At 38.5% G+C, this 21,272-nt stretch overlaps 1 protein-coding gene across 3 annotated transcripts in view; it reads right to left on the bottom strand.

The window, feature by feature from the left end:
• Positions 1 to 2,651: 2,651 nt before the first annotated feature.
• The window catches only part of STRN (striatin), a 55,820-nt gene continuing 37,199 nt past the window's right edge, over positions 2,652 to 21,272 (bottom strand). For 2 of the 3 annotated variants that reach the window (XM_044455512.1, XM_044455590.1), the window contains 10 exons: positions 19,533 to 19,676; positions 17,834 to 17,970; positions 15,892 to 16,067; positions 14,942 to 14,989; positions 13,999 to 14,120; positions 13,411 to 13,578; positions 12,153 to 12,293; positions 10,038 to 10,145; positions 8,303 to 8,389; positions 2,652 to 8,208 (listed from right to left, as the gene is read on the bottom strand). In XM_044455512.1, the coding sequence (XP_044311447.1) occupies positions 8,039 to 8,208; positions 8,303 to 8,389; positions 10,038 to 10,145; positions 12,153 to 12,293; positions 13,411 to 13,578; positions 13,999 to 14,120; positions 14,942 to 14,989; positions 15,892 to 16,067; positions 17,834 to 17,970; positions 19,533 to 19,676 (1,301 nt within the window). In that variant the 3' untranslated portion in view covers positions 2,652 to 8,038. Of the gene's footprint in view, positions 8,209 to 8,302; positions 8,390 to 10,037; positions 10,146 to 12,152; positions 12,294 to 13,410; positions 13,579 to 13,998; positions 14,121 to 14,941; positions 14,990 to 15,891; positions 16,068 to 17,833; positions 17,971 to 19,532; positions 19,677 to 20,204; positions 20,292 to 21,272 lie in introns of all 3 variants that reach the window. The other variant, XM_044455428.1, reaches the window with a different exon arrangement.

The following is a 21,272-nucleotide window of genomic DNA, read 5'->3' as shown; positions in this document are numbered from 1 at the left end:
GAAGATTTTAGTTGCCCATTTCGGCACTTCTATCAATGCTGCAATATTCTTTCAGGTGTAGTGACCAGAAGCACCATGTATTTTATCAGAATAACATGCTGAGGTTTTATTTTCAGTTCTTTCCCTAATTAAATCTAACTGGAGTTTGCCTTTTGGGGTTGACATTTTTGCTAAGCTGTGCAGCCCCAATATCTCTGTCCCAGTCAGTCACCATTAGCTCAGATCCCACCTCCATAAGGTTGCAGCTGAGAAAATGTTGGTTACTAGCAGTAGGAACTGTCCATCTGGAAGCAACTTTCATATATTTGCAGTTCTGAAACCAAAGTTGTATACAGTGCTTTCCTTGGAAGTTCAAGGCAGCATACATTCTTCCGAAGAATGAGTTGCCTTATACTGCATCTGAGCATAGTTTGTTTGATTCGAGCTGACAAGCTTCTAGGCAAGGATCATTCCCAGCAATATTCTTAAAGTGATGTGCTAGGACTGGAAGAAGGTCCCTTCAGCACAGAGACCAATGTCTGGCCCCATTTTTTGAACTGAACTTATGGGGCCTCACAAAATTTACGTACTGGTTTGTTCATAAATAGTTACTACAGAGGTTGTTGTACCTTGCCCTACCTTCAAGAAATATTTTACAGTTTAGAATTAGACTAGTGGCTGCACAAGCTTATGAAGTGTTAGAAGCAGCTTTCCAGTAGCATATTTCCCAGCATTCTTGCAGTGATGAGTCTTTAACTGGAGCCTATGGAAATGAAAATGCCCTGAACATGTACAGAGTGGCTTTCCCTCACTAATGAGTATTTTATTCAGTTATAGCATTTATATGAAATGCATGAAATGTCAGAAAGTGCTTCAGCTCAGAAAGTGTCATTTCCACAGAGCTGAACCCTTCTCTTTTCCTAGAGATTAAATACATGAAAAAGGCAGTGTCAAGTGCTGACTTGCATATGTGAATGATCTATTACAGAAAAAAAAAATTCTTCATATCAGCACCAACATATTTTAAGAGATGCCTTCCTACTGCCAGTAATCAGGTGAGCCAAGCCCGTGAGAGCAAGGACAGGCCTAACTAAACAGTTTCCCCAAATGTGATACCTTTGGCACCACAGTATATAATTTTTGAGGAATTTAGTTCCCCCGCCCCTAAACAGAATAAGAGGACTGTAGTAGGTTGCAGGTTTCACACATACTAAAAGGAAAATTATGGCTATGGGGGACACTCTCACCCAATTCAGTTTTTACAAAGAAATAGGGTGCACGTGATGAGGGACCATTCAGGACTTCATATACTTAAGCAGGACAGGAATAATCATGAGGTTCTAAACTCAGCTTTGTTTTTAAATAAAGAGAATTCATGCATGTTACCTTGTACCCTGGAATCCAAATTGCTACACTGACCTTATAAATTTGCAGTACAAGAGCAGATATTCTAAGATGATGTCAGGATTTGCCGATTTCTTGAACAAGTTACAAACACCACCTGCCCTATTTCAACTAATTCCAAAATAATGGACATAGTTCCTTCTAAATATTATTGCCTGTAGTATCTAAAGATTTGAATAATACAGTGGTACCTCGACTCACGAATGCCTCAGTTCACAACCAAATTGGGTCACGAACAAAAATTTTATAAAAATTTTGACTGAAGTCGCAAACTCTGCATTGTGTGGTGACTGCAACCATCTCTCCCCCTCCCCAAGTGGGGAGATGGCTGCGATCGTGCTCGGGGCGGGGTGGGGAAGAGATGGACAAGATCACGCCTGTCTTTCCTGCACGAGTGCACCCGTGATTGCACCTGGCTTCCTGCATGAGCACAACTGTGATCTCAGCCATCCCTCCCTCCAGCAAGCCCACGTTCGCACCCGTCTCTTCCCCCCCAGTGCACCCACGATCATGCCCCTTTCCCCCCATAGTGCACCAGGATGACAGGTGCATGCAGGGATGACGGGTGCAATTGCGGTCGTGCTGGAGGGTGGGGATGGCCACACTCCTGCTTGGGGTGTGCGGGGGAGATGGCTGTGATCTTTGTTGTTCTTTCTCACTTTGCTTCACATTTTTCTGATTAAAAAAATAGTTATAGCACGGAATAACCTTACTTACACTGAACCTTATGAGGAAATTTTACTTGGCTCACAACCAATTTGGGTCATGACCAGAGTCCTGGAACGGATTAAGTTCATGAGCCAAGGTACCACTGTATAGGCAAACACATCCGAAACTCACATAATTAAAAAATAGCACTACAACTGGGGGTGAGATGGCCTTATAGGCCCCTTCCAACCCTGTGATTCTATAAAAAGACATGATTCTTTGATCCAGCAGCCCTTGGTGCAACCTGATACCTGTTTTGCACTTAACGGTCTGATTTGAGCATGCCCAATACCCTCTTGCACACTATCTCAAGACTGTTACAAATGCTTACTACTTGTATTTTAGTTGTTTCTAATAAAATGTATTCTTTTACTGTGGCTTTTGAACCTTTTCCCCCCTGGCAGACTAACATGGCTAACTGCATTTTTTACAGGCAAAAACATACTGAAAAGTCTGGAGGAAGCAATTATGGATAAAGGAAGTCTTCTGTATCCTATACGTTGTATCCAATTTGGTTTTCCAAAGCTCTAACCTCTTTTCATTTAGAAAACACACATAGATGTTGAAAAATAGTATTTATTAGCACCCAGTTTACATAAATACATAGTACAAAGGACATTTATTTGCTGTTCTAATATTTAGTAAAGCTGCTCTGTATAGTGTTACTTCAGGAAGGTCCACTTGTTTTACTTAACATAGAATGCAGGTACTGTACACAAAAAATCCACTTTGCTTAGCTACCAACCAGTGCCACTGCCTTCATTAAAAGCTCAGTATTGCCTCACTAACATATGTATTAACAGGAAATGATCTGTGATTGAGTATATACAAAGCAGCTGAGACTAAGCCTCATTGAACACAGTGGGGCTAACTTATAAAGAAACATGCTTAAGATAACAGTGTTAGGAGAGGGGGAAATGACAGTAACATCCAGTAACCGAGTGTTTTTCACCAAGGCCATTTTTCTATAAACATAATGGCTATCCTGGGGATCATGAGAGGAACAGACTGAACCTTCAGAGCCAGGAAGACAGAAGACCCTATCCAAACCTAAAATGGATGTTCTGGTACCTCTGCACTTGACCTTTGCCTGTTTATTGATTTACTATTTGGTTTATCCTAATGCTGAGACTAACTTAGCTACACCATGACAGTAAGTAGTGAAAAGTCTTAATATAGTCAAAGAGTTTTATCACATGCTCACAGATCACCATTCCTCACCACTGGAAATGTTTGCAGATTATCTGGAACAATATTAAATTTGGTATCCAGAATAAATCAACTATTTGGAACAATGTACATGTTCTTTCCTGGCAAAATCAACTAGAGCAATCAGAAAATAGCCAGAGCACACATCATGAATTCATTTTAAATTAAACAAGCCTACTTCACAGTCTAGTCATAATCTGACAGTCTTCTGTACAAGTATTATTCCTGTTGATTGCTTTCCCCACACACAAAAGCCTCAAATTACACCTGGACATTATGTGATTATTTCAATCACCACATGACTCTGAGAAACAAATAAAACATTTCCTTGCAAACAATACACTACTAAAATTTTTGATTTAGGTATTTTGGAAAGTGGATTCAGCTTCAGCTCACTGTGTTGAAAAGCAGGAGAAACAAACAACAGTTACTTGGTCAGGAGTGAAAATCCTATCTACTACTTCTGGGCTACCACTAACTGTCTAATGGTGAGAATAAGTCTTAAAATACAAGTGTGTAAAGGATAAGCAGTAAATTTTTAAAAATCTTAAATTCAACAATGGAGCCAGTGTTTGAATAAAATATTGCACAAGAACATAAGCAAGAGATGATCTAGTCATTTTGTCAATATCTAATATGAAGGAATGTGCCAACTGACTAACCAGCTTATGGAAAACTGAATCTAGCCTATTATAAACTTCTGCCAAAGAAAGGGTGATGATGTAGAAAGAGGGAAAAAATACAAAAAAACAACCAACCAAACAAAAAAACACCCGGAATATATGTTCTCAGTCCAAATGCAATGGAGTTGGATTTGAACTTTTGGGACACTTTCCTCTGCTTGAGTTTAGTCAATAAGACTAGGCAAGAAGAGAAGGATTCTGGCTAGCTTCCTTTCTTTAAAAAAAATGTATTGGTTCAACGAGCAGACTTTATCATGAAATATAGCTATATTCACTATGCTACTATGGAGGGTTTCAGAAAGGCATTCACTGTAGTATAGGAGGCCTTTTCAGTTCATCTGGACTGGACTATAGCACAGATGCAACGGCTAAGAATCCTGTGCTTCCAAGAGACAACTAACTATGATAAAAAATATTCTGGAATATGTTCACCCAAAAGTCAAATTAAATGAGAAGACCAATTCCAGAAGAAGGATAAACCATTACTGAAAGGCTGAACCCTACAATATTCCTTATATAATTTGTCTAGGTTGTAGTATTCTGGTATACAATTATGTGTTTGACATTGCAAGAAATGTTCCATTTTCGAAAAATTCCTAAAGAAGTGTGATTCTTCTGCAAGATCCATCACAAGTTATGTTAGGATCCCTCAAACCAAGCCAAGTATCTACATTCAAAAGTTAGAATTCATTCAATCTACCTGAATCTACATTCAAGAAGTTAGGCTTCAGGACACTAATTTTGCACTAGCTAGGAAACATAATTAGGTAAATACATTGGCATCTTATAGAAATCTAACCACTAATCTAACCGTTTAACAATGTCATAATGTCATGTTTCATCTGAAGGTGAATCTCCTTCTGGCTTGATATTTTCTCGTATATAAACAAAAAGGAAAAGGTGGGTCTGTTAGAAGCCAGAGAAGGAAGCTTCAATTTTCCCCTTTTTTGCAAAGTGGAGATGAAAGCAGGGGAAAGTATTCCATGATGTGTTTGTTCTTCTAACAAATACTGGTGGGCGTTATGTCTGTCACTGAGCAATGAACATTTATATAGGAGCTTACATTCAGAAGAAATGTGTTGCTTCCCAAGTTTCTTTTAAAAGCTCACATGTTTATTACTCAGTGACAGGCATATGTTCAATAGTCCCCCAAATATCAAACCACAGGGCTTTTATATCTCATATATAACCATTACATGTTCCAATGAAGGCAGGTCACTTAGTGGCATAAAGAAAAGCAGTAAAAATTGATGTGGGCTGTAGAAGGTTAACCAACCTAGTTCAAATGCTTATATATGCATGAAAGAATGCAACCGAGCACTAGCTGGTAAGTAAAATAGGTTTTCAGAGATGAAAAGACCCTTTTTAATTTTAAGATGATATCTCAAATAACTTTAATACTTGTGTACAGTACAATGCAACCTATAGTACGCTAGCAGGAGACTGACAGACACAAACACAGTCTGGAGAAGAGCACAAATACAGAGCCCACAACCTTATAGTAAGGCTACATTTTGTTTGTCAAAAGGCACCTCAGCCTCTAGCTATTCACCTATTTTAAAAGTCACTTCACTGGGATCAAGACTTTACTACACAGGATGGTGCATCTTTCAATCCACATATGAATAGCAACTCTTTTTGTTTCTTACATTCATAATTTAATCAAATGGGAGTCTTAAAAACAAGCATGCTGGCCTATTAGTTGTATGTACAGCAATTTAAACATCAGCAACTATGTATTATATTGCTTAAGCAAAGAGCACAATACTGATACCTTTTATCCTTTGTATTAAACAAAGTCTGGAGAACTTAATACTAAAACATCAAAATTACCCATAGAATCTTCCCTTAGACGCATTTAATACATACTGTTTACAACCTCTCTCTATATATATCTATATATATATATCTATATATATGTACACACATAATATACACAACTTCATGTACTTTTCCCAAATAAACCATTGTAATATCCTTTAAAAAAATAAGGACACCAAAAGAAGGAGTGCATACACAGAAGATAAGTGTGTTTTATGTTGGACTTTCTGCGCTGAACTTTTGAAATATCATTATAATTTTGGGGATGAAACATCTATTTGTATTTAAGGGATATATGTTGCAAATCAGAAACTACAAGAGAAGAAATATCTACAAACAGGTACTTCACACCTTTTTGTACCATTTGCAAAATTCTGCAATCTTCATACTGACAGAAGATAACTATTTATAGTGGCACAACACAGTGACTAATATTGTTCGTGCTTGTGTTAAAATTTGTTTCTGCTACAAATGAGCATGCTACCCTTAGCATTTTCACACAAATGATGGCAAATGTTTATGGGTTTATTCCCCTAATATCTAATTTTGACCATTTATTCCCAATCAGGAAAACCTCTTGGATTTATTGGTGGATTGCCCTTCCTATAAGACAAAACCATGCAGTTAAAGATAAATGGGTTTGGGGGCACAAGAAACTAAATTTGATTTTTTTCTGATATGCTACAGCAGCTTTCAGGCCACCAAGTTTCCCTAGAAAGACCCAAGTTGCTGCAGAATTTGTGAATTTGGCAAAATCTGCACACACTTTCCCCACCCAATCAGCATTCTGCTGGGAAAGCAAAGATCAGATTGGAGAAGGCCCTCCTAACCAGCTCCATCTACATGGCTGATTATTTCTCACATACGTACATACCAGCAGCTTGAGACTGACGCACTGGAAGTTTCAATGCCATATGGGTTTAAGGAGACTGAGTTTACACGAGAGCAGGATAGAGTTTATTCAAGACACAATAAAAATATTGTTAGGATAGCATTTAGAGTCATTTCAACAATGAGAACTGTTAAACCGTATATAGATAATCTAACCGAAAAGAGAAGAGATTCATAATTTATTTTTCTGAGCTCTCATGAGTGAAGAATCATCAATATCTGAAATGGGGTCATCCCTGTTGCAAACCAATACCACATTATATGAAACTGAATTAGGGAGCAATCTTATAGCCTCCAGACAACAGCGAAGGATCGATATTTTAGATTTCCTGATCCAAGGTCAGAGGCAGTGCTCTGATCCCTTTCCCCACCCCTTCCCCTATGCTGGCTTCTCCCTGAGACTGGGAAAACAACCTCAGAGTGGAGGAATCTTGGTGATCAGGCAGTGAAAGTAAGAGGCCAGGATATAAACCTGTCCAGCCTCTTTTCCTCCCTTTCCAAAATGCTAGAAGACAAAAAGCCAATCTAGTGAAATATGCAGAGCAGGAGGATGTGGAGGAGAGATTGCCTCTGCCTCTGCCCCTCACTACATGACCCTAATCCTCCCAGGGCAGGGGCTTGCAGGGATCACCATAGGAATGCATTTTAAAGGTGAAACTGTGGTTCCTGCCACTTCCTAACATATACTTTCAAAGGTTTAAATAAAAGATACAGTTTGATGCACTTTATATATCTGCTTTTAATAAGATTTATTTAGGGAATTCATATTTTTTAAAATCCAGTCTACCTAAGGTAATAGCCAGCAGGCTAAAACGAAATCAAGTAACACTTTTTATACATAATTCTGCTCTTCAAAACCAAATAAGGAAAAGGTGGAATGTAATTCATTTCATGGTTCCAAATTAAACAAATCACCAAACTAGGGGGTTATTTCACCAAAATATGTGGATTATATTCTTGAAGAAATGGGCAGGAAATAATTTATTTACCCATGCCCTACAGACTGAACCACTGGCTTCTTTGTTAACCATCCTGTATTGCCCATATTGTTTACAGAAGATTTCATTTTGCCCAAGGCCAGCCTGGACAAATACTGATACCTTCAAAAATAAAAATGGTTCTTCTATGGACCATTTGAAACAAAGGGTTTCCCAGCTCTCAGCAGTAGCTGAGCTCATATAACCCAAATCACCCTTTAATTTAGAAAACAGCACCCTGCAGAAAAAAAACCCCTAAACCATTACTAACATTCACTGAATTAAAGGGCATGAAATGAAGATTCTTGCCCTTGTCCTTTGTACAGCTTATTGTATATACATCGCAGCTGGAAGGGAAGTATTGCATCATACAAAGACTTTAGCAAGTGCGTCTGCTCCCGCACTGGCGATATAACACTTGGAGGGGTGGAATGCCACATCATGAATGGATTCATCGTGCTTTTTGCGATGAGCTGTAAATTCTTGAATGCAGGTCTTACTTTCAAGGTTCCATAATCGTATTGAACAGTCATGGCCTACATTAGAAAGAGGGAAAATGTGCTTCCTTAGATTTACAATCCACATTTAGGTTAGTAAGATACTTAAAGAATGAATATTAGATATACTTACTGCCAGACATCAAGTATAAGCCATTTGGATCAACAGCTAAGCTTGTGACTGCATCCAAGTGGGCTACCATGGAGTGGATCAATTTTCCTTTAACAAAAGGAAACACTGTTTTACCATTTGTCCTATGGTGATGCATTACAGACCTTTAGCGGCAATGTGCTATTTATACTGAAAAGTTGAGACCAAGCATACCAGCGCATTATTTGGACTGAGAGAGGTATCTGATGTGGAGTATTCTCTCCCTTCCCTCTCCTTTTGAAAAGTGATCACCTGACTGTCTCTGAGCTTCACCTTCACTGTGTGTTCCAAAACTTGTGCCTCCCAAACTGGACACCTGGATCACAGATATTTCCTTGATTAAAAGTGAAAGTTCACTTCACTGTTACACTTAGACACAGGCATTTTTCTCGATTTGCTTCTAGTGAAATGACCAGGCATTTGCCTTCCAACTGATACAAAGAGGAATATCTTCTCCTCAATCCCTACCAACATCCCATCTTTTTTGTTGCCCAGTCAATCAAAGACCGAGCAGTTTGCTCCTGAGCAGTGATTCAGTTTCTGGCAGGCCCTTGACCTTGTCACCTATAGCACAAGCTGCATCAAGCACCTCCATGGCCACTAAAAGGGACAACGAATGTTGCCTGGGGCCATGCAACTGCTAGATATACAGTGGCAGATGCATCCATCATGGTGCATTCATTATTCAGAGCTGCACTCTTAATGCATCTCTTATGAAAGACTGGCTTATCCTGATATACAGTTTGGGGACTCCAGGCCAAAAAATATTGACAAAATAAACTGTAGAAAGAGCCAAGGGAAGACTGTCAAGTAGTTAGGTACAAAATACCTACATAGCACATATCAGCTGTGAGGAACACACACACATTTATTTTGTAAGATTCACTTTTAAAATAAATGAAAGCAAGGACCCTGTTTCTGTTCCCAGAGGCATAACAAAAACCACTCTGACTGCAGTTTGTTAAATCAAAGCAAATGTAATTAAATTCTCATAGAAAGGTGCCAGCCAATTTGCTTACCAAGGTAGCTTTACTGAGTCATAAATCCTAGACAGCTTGGATATGAGGACTTGCTAGCACAACTTGTAAATCACAAGGTATTCAAGTGATCCAGTGGTTCAAGGTTTGCTTGCACCAACTTTACTATATGACTCTGATAAGTTAACCAGGAGACTCTAAGACTATGATATATAGAACTGAATGAAATAGATCAGTAACATTGCTAGAGGCTTGAGAAAATGAAGCACTACAGATATTTGTGCTTTAAGCACATAATTAGGATACAAATCATGATTGCAGGTATGGTTTACATATTTATTTTATTATAAAATAATAAAATAGTGTGGGGCTTCAAGTAATCTTCAAATAAAGAGCACAAGCAGAACTCCTGTGGATTTTCAGAAAGATATACTCCAAAAACTCATTCAAAGCTTTCACAGCAATCCCATCTTATGCAGTATGGGATGCGCACATCAGTTTTTCCAGTCTCCCCAGTAACCATGTTCCTGGACCATCTGCCTTTCTAATGCAAAGTCAAGGATTTTTTGGGTGAGGTCAATTCCTTTAAGCAGCACTGTTCAGTCAAGAGGCCTTTTATTACTGTCAAATATGTTACATGTCAGAGGACTTCCAAAGGTTAGTTTCAGATATATCTCTCTAACTGTGAAAGTTATTTCATGATATTTTTGCTTTCTTATGCTCTCGGGCAGTCTGCTTACCTGTGTTATTGTCATAGAATTTGATGTGCCTGTCCTCATGGGCTGTGATACTGATTGGAAGAGTTGGATGGCTGATTACCTTGTTTATTTGGCAAGAAGAGCTAAGCACTAAGAGAATAAACACACACAATCAGTTTCCCTCAAAGACTTATTTCACATAAACTACTAAAAGGCTCTTGGCCCAAATTAGCAGACAAGCTTGTGCAGAACCATTTTCAAGGCTCAAAAAAAAAAAAAAAAACCCCCAAAACCCAAATTCAATCTTGATGAACCTTATTATGCTCATTCAGTGTAAAGGAATCCCACACAAATTAGACAACTCCATAGAAACGATGGCAAATGCCTCATCTATTTCGTAGCTCTAGAATACAGGAAGTCCTGGTGCTTAACTTTCTTAACTGATTATGCTGTTCCTTCTTTGATACCCTGAAGGGAGGAAGTGGGAGATGCAAGCCCAAAATGACTAGGGATAGTACAGGAATAGCTAAGACAATGGAAGCGTGGAGAGAGAAAACAGGAGAAGGGAGTGTGTTAATTCACAACATTGTCTCTCCAGAATAATTGTCCCAGTCTATATTAGGCTGCACTTATGACTAGATTGTCAATTACTAAAGGACTGCAGCCAGCAGCCCATGAAAGACAGACAGAAACATCTCCACTCCAAGTACTCAAGGATATCTCGTTGAAATTCACTCCCAGGCAACATGATCCCATAGAACAGGGATACTGGAATATTTGTGCATTTTGGGAACTGGAAAGTAAATGGAAGGGAAATATACATCAACAGGGAAGTAAAAGAGGGGAAATTTGCATACCTGTAGTAGTTACTGCAGGCACACAAATTTTCCTTTAATTTCCAAGTAATTAAATTTGCATATATTATCCAATACAAAAAAACTTACACCCACCCCGCAGTGGGATACCAGTCACTGGGTACCATTCAGCCTCCGATTCAGGGTTTGTTGGTTTACTTTTTTAAAACGTGAGGGATTGAGGGAGTATGTGCTCCAAAAAGGAAAAGCAGAATGGGGAAAGGAGAATCAATATCACCTCTTTGTGCTCTAGCTATAGAATCAGAAAGTGATGAAAACATATGTTAAGAATGGTCAGTTTGAAACTTGAAAAGCCAGGTTATCATGTTGCCAAAGAGGAGATATTGTCCCACACATTTTCGGTGCACTTAGTCCTTCCCCACCTCACAATTTTTACTGTTTCAGAACTGTGCTAATGGGTCCCTCCTTTCCTTTATTCCCCCTGCCTTTCCCAACTGTGTGCAAATTAGCCAGTATGGAGTCCTCCCTTGTCAGTTGCCCTGTATGTTCCTTACAACATTTGACAACTCCAACTTATAAGGACACTGACCAGGAAAGACCACACATATTAAACAGTTAGAATTCTTCCATGCACTTCCAAAGGACTGACACAAATAATAGTAATTTTTAAAAATATGTACAAAACTGCAGTTTTCAGGGACAGGAGAAGGAATGGCAAGCAAGCATCAGTTGCTCCAAAGTCCTACCTGGTCACAGGGGAGGGTAGTCACTGGTGACACCACAGCTGAGATTGCTAAGAGCAGTGGTGGTTCCAGCACTCTTGCTGAGCAGTTCTGTAGCCAATCCTGGCAAATGAAATTGCTCTCCTGGGTTTGGCTGGCACAAGAACCCACCAGAGTACAAACAACCCTTAGAACAAGCCATGGGTTGTCAAGGTGGCTTGTATGCAAAAAATAAGCCATCCAGTTTTCTGAGTTCTCACAATCTGACAACTCATGATACCCATGATGGGCTATCACATCATGCCTGTATCACTGTGCATTCCCCAACATCCTGATGCCATCCCAGTTCCCCTGCTTTACTTTAAACTTTTTCTGGAAGAGCAGTTCCAATTTGACACTCCCCTAAATAGTTTATCTTCTCCTTTCCCAGGTGTAAGCCCCGATATAGTTTTTTCTCTGTCTTATCATGTTTGGCTTTCACTTCTCTCTCACTATTTCCACTCCACCTACATAGAATGTTGAACACCATATTGAATATTGAGATTAGGGAAGCGTAATATCCTAAAAAAACTGAAAATAGCCCCTTAAATATCCCCCCAACCCCTGCTGTGGATACATACTTGTATCTATGTTGGATTCCAAGGTAAGAATGCGTTGTCTGGTTTCCATATTAAAAATACTTGTGTGCCCACTGCTAAATGATGCTACCATGTGGCTTGGATCACTGCTCACAAGATCCACAGAAGAAGGAATTCCCATCTCTACAAAACAGAATATCAGAAATGTTAATCCTTGAGGGTGCTGTAACTTGAGGCTAGCAGCATAATAGCTGATGCGGGGGCCTGGTTTGTCAAGAGAGGTGTGCAAGGAGAAATAGTAAAGACAGAGGCTGGAAGGGAGGGGGGAATAGCAAGGCAAAGGGGCACAGGAGAGTGTGACTGCAGGGAAGAAACGGTAAGGTGAAGAAGTCAGGGAGAGAAACAGCTAGGGTGGAGGGTGGGAACGGAGAGAAATGGCCTAGGAACTACAAAGAGAGAAAAACCAAATGTAAAGGAATTAGGTGGAGAAAATCAGTGGAGCTAGAGACTGGGAGTAGAAAGAGAGAGAGCGCAAAAAGAAAATGGTCTGTCTGCACAGAAGATTGGACAAGACCAGGAAACAACTTTATCCTTCTCTTTCTGCCCCCTTAGCAGCTAATCAGCAGTAGGTTAAAAACAAAGAACCAGGTGCTCACGGTTTCATTGTTTTTAGTACAAGTACATTTGTTTTGTGGACATCAGTGGGGCTGCTGGCACTATGGGTGCTATATTGGGAAACCCTGTATGATTGCATTTCTGTTCTAGAAAATTAATCTCATGATACTGTCCCAAGTAAACACTTTTTTAAAAATATCACTGGACAGTTAGTGGATTCGGAATCAAATGCTTTCCCAGGGAGCTTTAATTTTTTGAGTTATTTACTGAAAGTTCTACCCCTCCAATCCATATGAATTAAATTACATCATCATCATCATCATCATCATCATCATCATCATCATCATTATTATTATTATTATAACATTTCTATGCCGCCCCTTGCCGAAACCTTGGGGTGGCTTACAACATGATAAAATACATTGAAATACAATAGTACATAATAAATTACCATTAAATACAAAAATACAAAAAATACATTGATTTACAAATATAAAATTAAAATTATCGGTATAAAATAAAAATATAGGAGGAGAAAGAGAAGGAAGAAGAAGTTGCCCTGGCCAGATCATATGTTTTAACAATTGAAATGAAATTATCTATTAGAATGAGGTTAAACAGAAGCAATGATAGGCAAAAACTACAAGCTACTAAGAGTTCTAAAGTCCAGTAGATTATTTCATACCATGATTATCATTAAATATATTCAGAGCTGGAGAGATTTCCAAAGCTTTCCATAAACGGATAGTGCCATCTGCTGAACAGGAGAGCAAACGCTGGTGTGTTCCACTGTAAACCAAGTCCCACACGGCATCTGTGTGGCCTACAAATGCACCTCTTAAAACAGAAGGATCTGTGAACAAATTACACATTTCAGGATAAAATCAAGGCTTTAGAAATGAGATAAGCTGTGTGCCTCTTTAACTTAAAATGTTGCAATGCCAGATTTTTTTTAAAAAAAATCTACTCTGCCTTGAGTGCAATCTGCTAGATGAGACTCATCTGACCCAGATTCATCATCTCTTCAAAACTATCACTTCACCACGACTTTATTCTTGATCTTTTCCTAGCCCATCTAAGGTTAATGCCAAACATGATCTCTTTTTCTTGGGACTGATTTATCTGGAATGCCTGCTTCACCAGGCTCTTGTCCCACTTTGTTCTGCAATCTACTGATTTTTCTAGAGTTCATGTGGAGCTCCTGTGCATTCAATAAGATGCCATGCATTTTTAATGTGCAACAATGACATATGCCAAACTACAGGACACTCACCATAGGAATCATAAGGGTCAATATTTGGGTTTGTAGTATTCCAACCTTGGATGACACCATCAGTTCCCCCACTGTAACACTGCTCACCATTACTACTCATTACTACACAAAGCACTGGGCTACTGCAAAAGAACGAACATAAAAACAATAGTAATTTAGTGGGTTATTGTTCAACCTTATCAACTCTATATAAACTATGCAAGCCTGCAGCTGCAATCATGTATGGACAGATTTTTCTGTCCCTCAAAGATGAAGGACTGGCACATAACATCCATCCCCTACTGAACAAACAACTCCCAAATGCTCTACCCAAACCTATTTTTCTTAACTGCTGGGAGAGACCATCCATCTCTGTCCACTCCTCTCCTATCCATCTATTTGAGAACCAGTGTGATATAGTGGCTAACAGCATTGGGCTGGGACTCAGGAGATCTGGGTTCTAGCCTCCGCTAAGCCATGGAGGTCACTTTGGGCCAGTCAAGGACTCTCAGCCCAGCCAACCTCACTGGGTTGTTGTGAAAACGAGATTGAGAAGAGGAGGAGAATTATGTGAGATTCTGAATATAAAAATAAATTAATATAAAAGACAATGCATTCTGTGCCATTTCTTGTGTACTTCAGACCAAATATAAAATACTAGCACTAGACAAACTAAAGGAAGCAGGAGCAACCCAACAGAGCTTAATGTAATCTCAGCTGTAGTACAGATTGGACCAGTCTCTCAGGGCATCGCTTTTATCACACTACCTCTCCCATTCTGCACACAGTTCAATAACATACTTGATGTGTGGTGAGCAGAGCTCTGGCCACAAGATGAAGTAATCCCATGACACTTGTATGGATTGCATCAGCCCAGTTTCTCTTATAACACAGTTTGCATCAAGCACTGCAACTGTATATTTGACAACAGAATAGAAATGCCTCTTCCTCCATATTTACTTACGTATGTGCCCTGAAAGTATATATGGGTTCAACATCAAGAGATGTACTCCTAAAGAAAAATAAAAGCAGAATTGGAGGTTGAAAGATTTACAGAACACAAACCATGGGAAAATGTCTGTATGTAAACTGAATATCCTGAAATGTAAACTGATTTAAACCCTCTTTTAGATCCTGGGGACAGGAACTTAGTGCTCTGCCAATTGTATCTGAACAAATCATAATTACTAAAACTTGCAAAAGGAGACAATAGCTTTTCATTACCCTGTTGAATAGACTCATGCAGAAAATAATTAAGAGAGGTTGCTCACAAAAGCAATTTCAATGGCCATTAACTACCAAAAGCTAAATTATTTACTGTATAGAAGAAAAGGGGCTCCTAAAAGGCTAATGAGTACTCAAAAAACCAATTTGAGTTACAACAAGTTATGGTTAGCTATGATAATTCTACCAGGATAATTTAGTTACTGTAATTACTACTCTGAAGGTGTAGAAAAACACTAAAGGCTATGGCTAAGACTACTCTTCTCCAAGTCTATAGCAAATCCTTGCACTTACACTTCTATAGCACAAGTAGCATGCATTTTGGAAGGCATGCAGCATTCATTCCTTAACCACAAAATGGTCCTATTACAACACACGGAAATAAATCCAGATTTGTGCTCAAGAGAATGCCACTAGCACAGGAGGAAAAAAAGACACCCCCGCCCCCAGTCTTCCATCTCCCAATGCTATTCTGCATGGGATGGGGCAGCACAGGGAGCCCAAGCCCTTTCTCCAGTGGGAGCTCTACAGAGAAGGACAAGCCTGCATCCAACCCTGTATTGGTACCTCATTCCAATACATTGGTGAAAAATTAACAGGGTCAAAATAGCCATTCTATTCCTATGATATTTATCTAATGCGTATTATTAAAATTTCATATCAATGGTTCTTCACCACTCATGCATTTACTTTTTAGCTGGAGATGTTTTTTGTAAATTCCACATTTTTAATGTATGATCTTCTGATGCTGTAATTAGCACTGGCTCAACTGGATGGAAAGCCAGACCTCTTATTCCATCAAAATGGCTTCTTAGAGTAAATTTGGGGTTCCAGGTCTTCCTCAGTGCATCTTTGTTGTTTGCTATCTGTTTTAAAATCAGAACAAAAACCATAATTTGGCAGGGGGAAGAAAAAATGGAGATTATATCTTTCAATTTCTAGGACTATGTGTCAGAGAAAATTACAAAATAAGATGAAGATGCATTTTTGCATATGCTAGTCTACTGTTTCTAACTAAAGTAATTTAGGAACAGCAGTTTAAGATTTCAAAAATGTCAACAAGAGCTGAACAACTTGTACTTTTGCATCCTGATGGTGCAGTCTGCAAAGCCGCCTAAGTGACAACTTCAAAGGAATGTGCTCTTTTTAACAACACTGAATGTGCCTTCCCAATAGTTCAAAGGCTTTTATAAACTGCTGAACTGAATATAATTCACTGGTTCCTTCTTCAAATCTATTTATTTTTGATCTGGAAGCTTATGCCTGCCTCGCCTTTTCCTTAACACTCCCTCAGTGATGCTGTCACCCACATAATTTCAGGGATGCTCATGCTCTCTCGGCCCTCACTTTCCCAGTTCCCAACTATTTTACTTGCACAAGAAGTTGTTTCTTTAAATATCTACAAGGCTGTTTCATCTACATCCTTTTCCTAACACAATCTGCTCCAACTAGTTTATTTACAGGTATAAGCCACTTCCCTGCCTAAAAGCCTTTGAAGGAGATTAAAAATACAGTGGAATCCAAAATCATTAAAATACAAAATAAAAAGTGAAAACACACAGCTGCAAAATAGGTATGTATGGAAGTTGCAAAATCTGTTTCAACTGCTCTCTGCAGATTATCAGGAAAAGGTAGCAGGCACCTTTCATTCCTTTGATCATTCACTGAAACAGATTTTGCACAAATGTATTTATATGGGAATCCCCAGATTTCATCAACATATGCAAATCCCTGAAAAATGTGCATTTTCACACTTAAATAAAATATTCTTTTTAGTCATGTTTTTAAACAATTTTCCTCATTTTCCATGACTAAATTTGTGTAAAACACAGAAAGTTTAAAAAAGCAGTCTGCAAATCTCCCACACGACTTGGCAAGAGCTGGTTTGTACTCTTATGAATGCAAATGCACATATCTGTATTCTAGTCAGGATATGTACATGATTATACAGACATGACGATCTAGCCAGAATCTGGTTCTCTTTTGCTCTCCAGTCTTCCTTTCTGCACTTGGCCCTGGCCAGGAAGTAAGCCAAACTTATATCAAATTTGTGAAATTTTGGAAGTACACAAAGTCTGCAAGTCATATGCATGGAAGCAGAACTCTGTTTGCACAGCACGTGTACAGACAGCAAGCAATGTGTGCAAGGCAGCTTTGTGGACACAGTTGGACTCAATTCTTGCAAGTCACTCATGCAAATGCTCAGCACCCCCAAATCAGATTCCTCACACATTGCTATATGGTGATATGGGTTATTCATCCTGAATTTCATAAAAATGTTTCTCCTGAACCAGTCTGCATGTGAGAGAATGCAGAATTCAAGGATTCTGATCACCATGAACAGCCACGTGATTAGATCTGGCACCGAGGAGAAAGGAAAAACAAAGCCCTTGCTCCAAGTTTAAGTGAAGGAACATAGGACCTATTTCCCTATAAGTGGCACTACATACATTGCAAGGCAATAGCAAGCCAGGTTGTATCCCAGCACCTTTGCAAAGAAGGGAAAAGCTACATTTTTATTTATACATTAAGCTATTTGCTCTATTTATACCTGCCTGTCTATCAATCATATAAGGTAGATCAGTATTATGTTCTGCTGTTTGGTGGAGGACTATCACAAAATAGCACTTACATCGTATGTCAGTGAATCTGCCTCATTAGCTACTGTAAGACCTGCCAATTCTCCAAGACCAAGCTCACTTTCAAGGGCCTCATCTGCTCCCATAATGAAAGATTTTCCAGATGAAGGTGGGAAAGTTAATGCTTCCACTGAAAGAGAATAAGTACAAGTACATATGCCATGAACCTAAAAGCTATTCATAAGAAAATCACTGTAGAAAATTTAAGGGAGAATATAAAGTAGTAACCACATTACAAAAACAAGTAAATAATCAAAGTAAATAATTATAAGAATTATCAAACAATTTGGCTATTGCCAGGAACCTACAAAATGGTTCTCTCAGAGTCAATATCCCTCAGACTGGTTCACAGCCACTTGCTGCAAAAAGTAGAAATAACCTGTGAATGCTTGCCCAAATACAGTATTAGTGCAAGAGACTTTCAGGGTCCATTTGTTCATTATGTTCTGTAGAAGAATCCTGAGGAGTATGGATTTGACTCCTACCTATTCATTCCATTCCTGTCACCACAAGGTGAAAGTAGGAAGATGATCTCGTTTAAAATATAATGTTTTATTGAAACAATCACTGTATTACAAAAAAACAAAAAAACAAAACCCTACAGCAGTACCCTCCCTGGATAGTTTACTACTGTTCTTCAGCTAAAAGAAATGGTTAAGCAAATAATTATTTTAGTAGAGTCTTTTCTGTGGGGGCACCACTGTTACGGAGTACCCTCTCAGGAGAAGTACATGTAGGGCCAAATTTCCTTACTTTTTATTACACACCAAACAGAAGAAAATAATGCATTTGAAGATAAACGAGATATAAAGAAGCCAAATTAAATCTTCATATTAAAGCTATACATTAATTAAATTCTCATATTAAAGCTATATATTTCTAGAGCTAACACAGGTTCTTCATTTTCTTGTGATTCAGTTTGCCTTGTTCTAGATGCCAGATTTTGTGCTCTATGGTTTTGTATTTTATAGATGAAATCAAATGAAGTAGTTCCACTGATGGAATTGCAGCTCAAAAGTACCATCACAAAAAATAGATCCTTGCTAGCTATGCAAAAAGCCTTCATATGTGACTGTGCTGGATCACAAACTGTGCTTCCATCTGAATGCTAGTCAACCTGGTCTTACATGTTTTTGAGCAGCTTGTAAAAAGGAAGCTGCCAAAAAAGAAAAAGCCACCAAATGCAAGCAGGTCCTTAAAAAAATAAAAGTAATCCTTTAGTGGAAGAAATGCTGCATAAAGTCAACACACAGTATTTCAGTGGAATCATTCTATTTTATCTGTACATTAAGGGCTGATTCAATAACCTCAATTTGAGAAGTTCTGCATAATTGCTAGAAAAGCGAATATTCTCAGATTATGGCAATTGTGCAGCATTCTAGATTGGGGGGGCTCTCACAATAACACTATATTACATAAGAACAGGGAGGTAATTTTATCACCTCAAAAACAGTCCTGTCAAAAAAGGTAAAATGCAAGTAATTGAATTTTGTGTATGAAACTAGGGGCACAATGTTTAATCAATTATTTTTCAGTGTTTTTATCCAAGTATCAGTTTGACAGTTCATCTGCGTGCTAATCAATCAACTGAAGGTTTGTTTTTTTAAGTAGCACTAATACAAATGTATACATATAAGTAAGCCTACATATACATTCCATAGGTGCCTACAGACACACATTTATACATCTTACCCTCATCTGTCCTGTTTATCTCTTGCTCAATAAGCCGTGAGGTACTGGGTCTGGTGGGTGGCACAACAGACGGCTGCAGTGCAGGAAGATCATCGACATCTCTCAAATTTGCAAGCATATCTTGTAGTTTTGACCTGTTGGGCCCTGGCCAAAAACAAGCAAAAAATGCAGAAGTTTTGTAAACATTAATACAAATCCAGTTGCCATTCACAAACATATTATGCCAATACTAACAATCGTGGGTGCTATCTTTAGCAAAAAAAAAAAAAAAGTGAAGGTTAATCAATGTGCTCTACTTTCAGCAACAATGAAGTTTAAGGCATGAAACGAAGTGCTCTGAAAAGAAAATAATGAAAAATGAGGTTTGCACACACAGGCACTCACACTTTTCTTCACTTTAGGGACTTGCATGACAATGTAAAATACATCCACGTGACAGCAAATGATAAAGCAAAGCTGCTTAATTTTAAAAAAGGCAATGGTTATGAATTAAAATGATGCACAAGTTTTGAAACTTACAAAAATTGTTTTGACTGTGGCTTTGCCCCGCCACAAGCTAAAAAGTATGACAGTTACTTTAAAAACAAACAAAAACAAAAATAAAGCGAGTCACTGTTTTCGTTCTTCCTGAAACTACATGTGGTGAAGCCCCATGCCCTTCTCCACACTTACCTGCATTTTGTTCCATCATTTTCCCACATCCCTGTTTTGACTGTTTTATATAGGACTGAGGCTGAAACATATCTTCGGTAGTTTTTCCTGTTGTAAGTTTAATTAAGAATGGGAAAATATCTTACCCACAGTCCATAACTGATTTTCCTAAGCTAGTAAATACAGCTTAAAGCGTATTGTAACAAACCTGAACTCAGTTCTCTTCACAAGGACTTTTTCTACAGCCTTGCAAAATCACAGAAATGATGTTAAATATTGTGAGCCCCAAGTCCTGCTTAAATAATGAAAAATGGAACTTACGAAATTTGTAGTGATGGAACTTACCACTACAAATTCTTGCTTGGAACAAAGTGTGTGGGATTTTGCAAGACTGTAACAATGAAGAGCATGTCAGCAAAACTACATAAAATTCTATAGGCATGTACATTCAGAACTGATTAGATTAAAATGACAGAGCCTTTATAGCTGAACATTCAGGACCCACCTCCCCCCTCAATTTCTACTTTGAAAGTTTCTTGCATCCAATCAAACTAGTTCATCACACCTTTAAACTACACTAATTTAAACAGACTCAATATCTTTAGGAGAGTTTTGCCCTAAATAGATGCTTAATTTCTGTAATGGCAAAAGGCTATTTGAATAAAATCATGCTGTTATTTTTCACAGTAGGAAAAGCTGGATGTATGTGTTGAAATAGATAGCTCTTATGTTCAGAAAGTGCATACAATAAGTTTAATCCACATTTTGGCTCCACATGATCCATCAAAGAATTTCTAGTTAAAACTATGAACACTTCACTGAAATCTGAACCTTCGTTTCACCAGCAGCAAAGAGCTGTTGACACGGCGGCCAATTTCTTGCCCAAGCGTAAGAAACTAAGAGGCATTGCAATATTCATACTGCCCTGTGCTAGAGGTCCATTATTAGCTCTACTGAATAATGTTAACAGCAGCTGGGAAACAGGGATAAGAGATGAATCCACAGCCATAGAGTAAGAATGTGAAAATATCTTCTAAAGTATGTGTTCAGTCAGTGATTCGGTCTTCATGGTCCAGAATAAAGTCTTTG

Source organism: Varanus komodoensis, unplaced genomic scaffold (genome assembly GCF_004798865.1).
Source record: "Varanus komodoensis strain SLA01 unplaced genomic scaffold, ASM479886v1 scaffold1, whole genome shotgun sequence".
Lineage (NCBI taxonomy): Eukaryota > Metazoa > Chordata > Lepidosauria > Squamata > Varanidae > Varanus > Varanus komodoensis.
The sequence above is the reverse complement of the archived record's forward strand: the minus strand, read 5'-3'. Positions and strand labels throughout refer to the sequence as shown.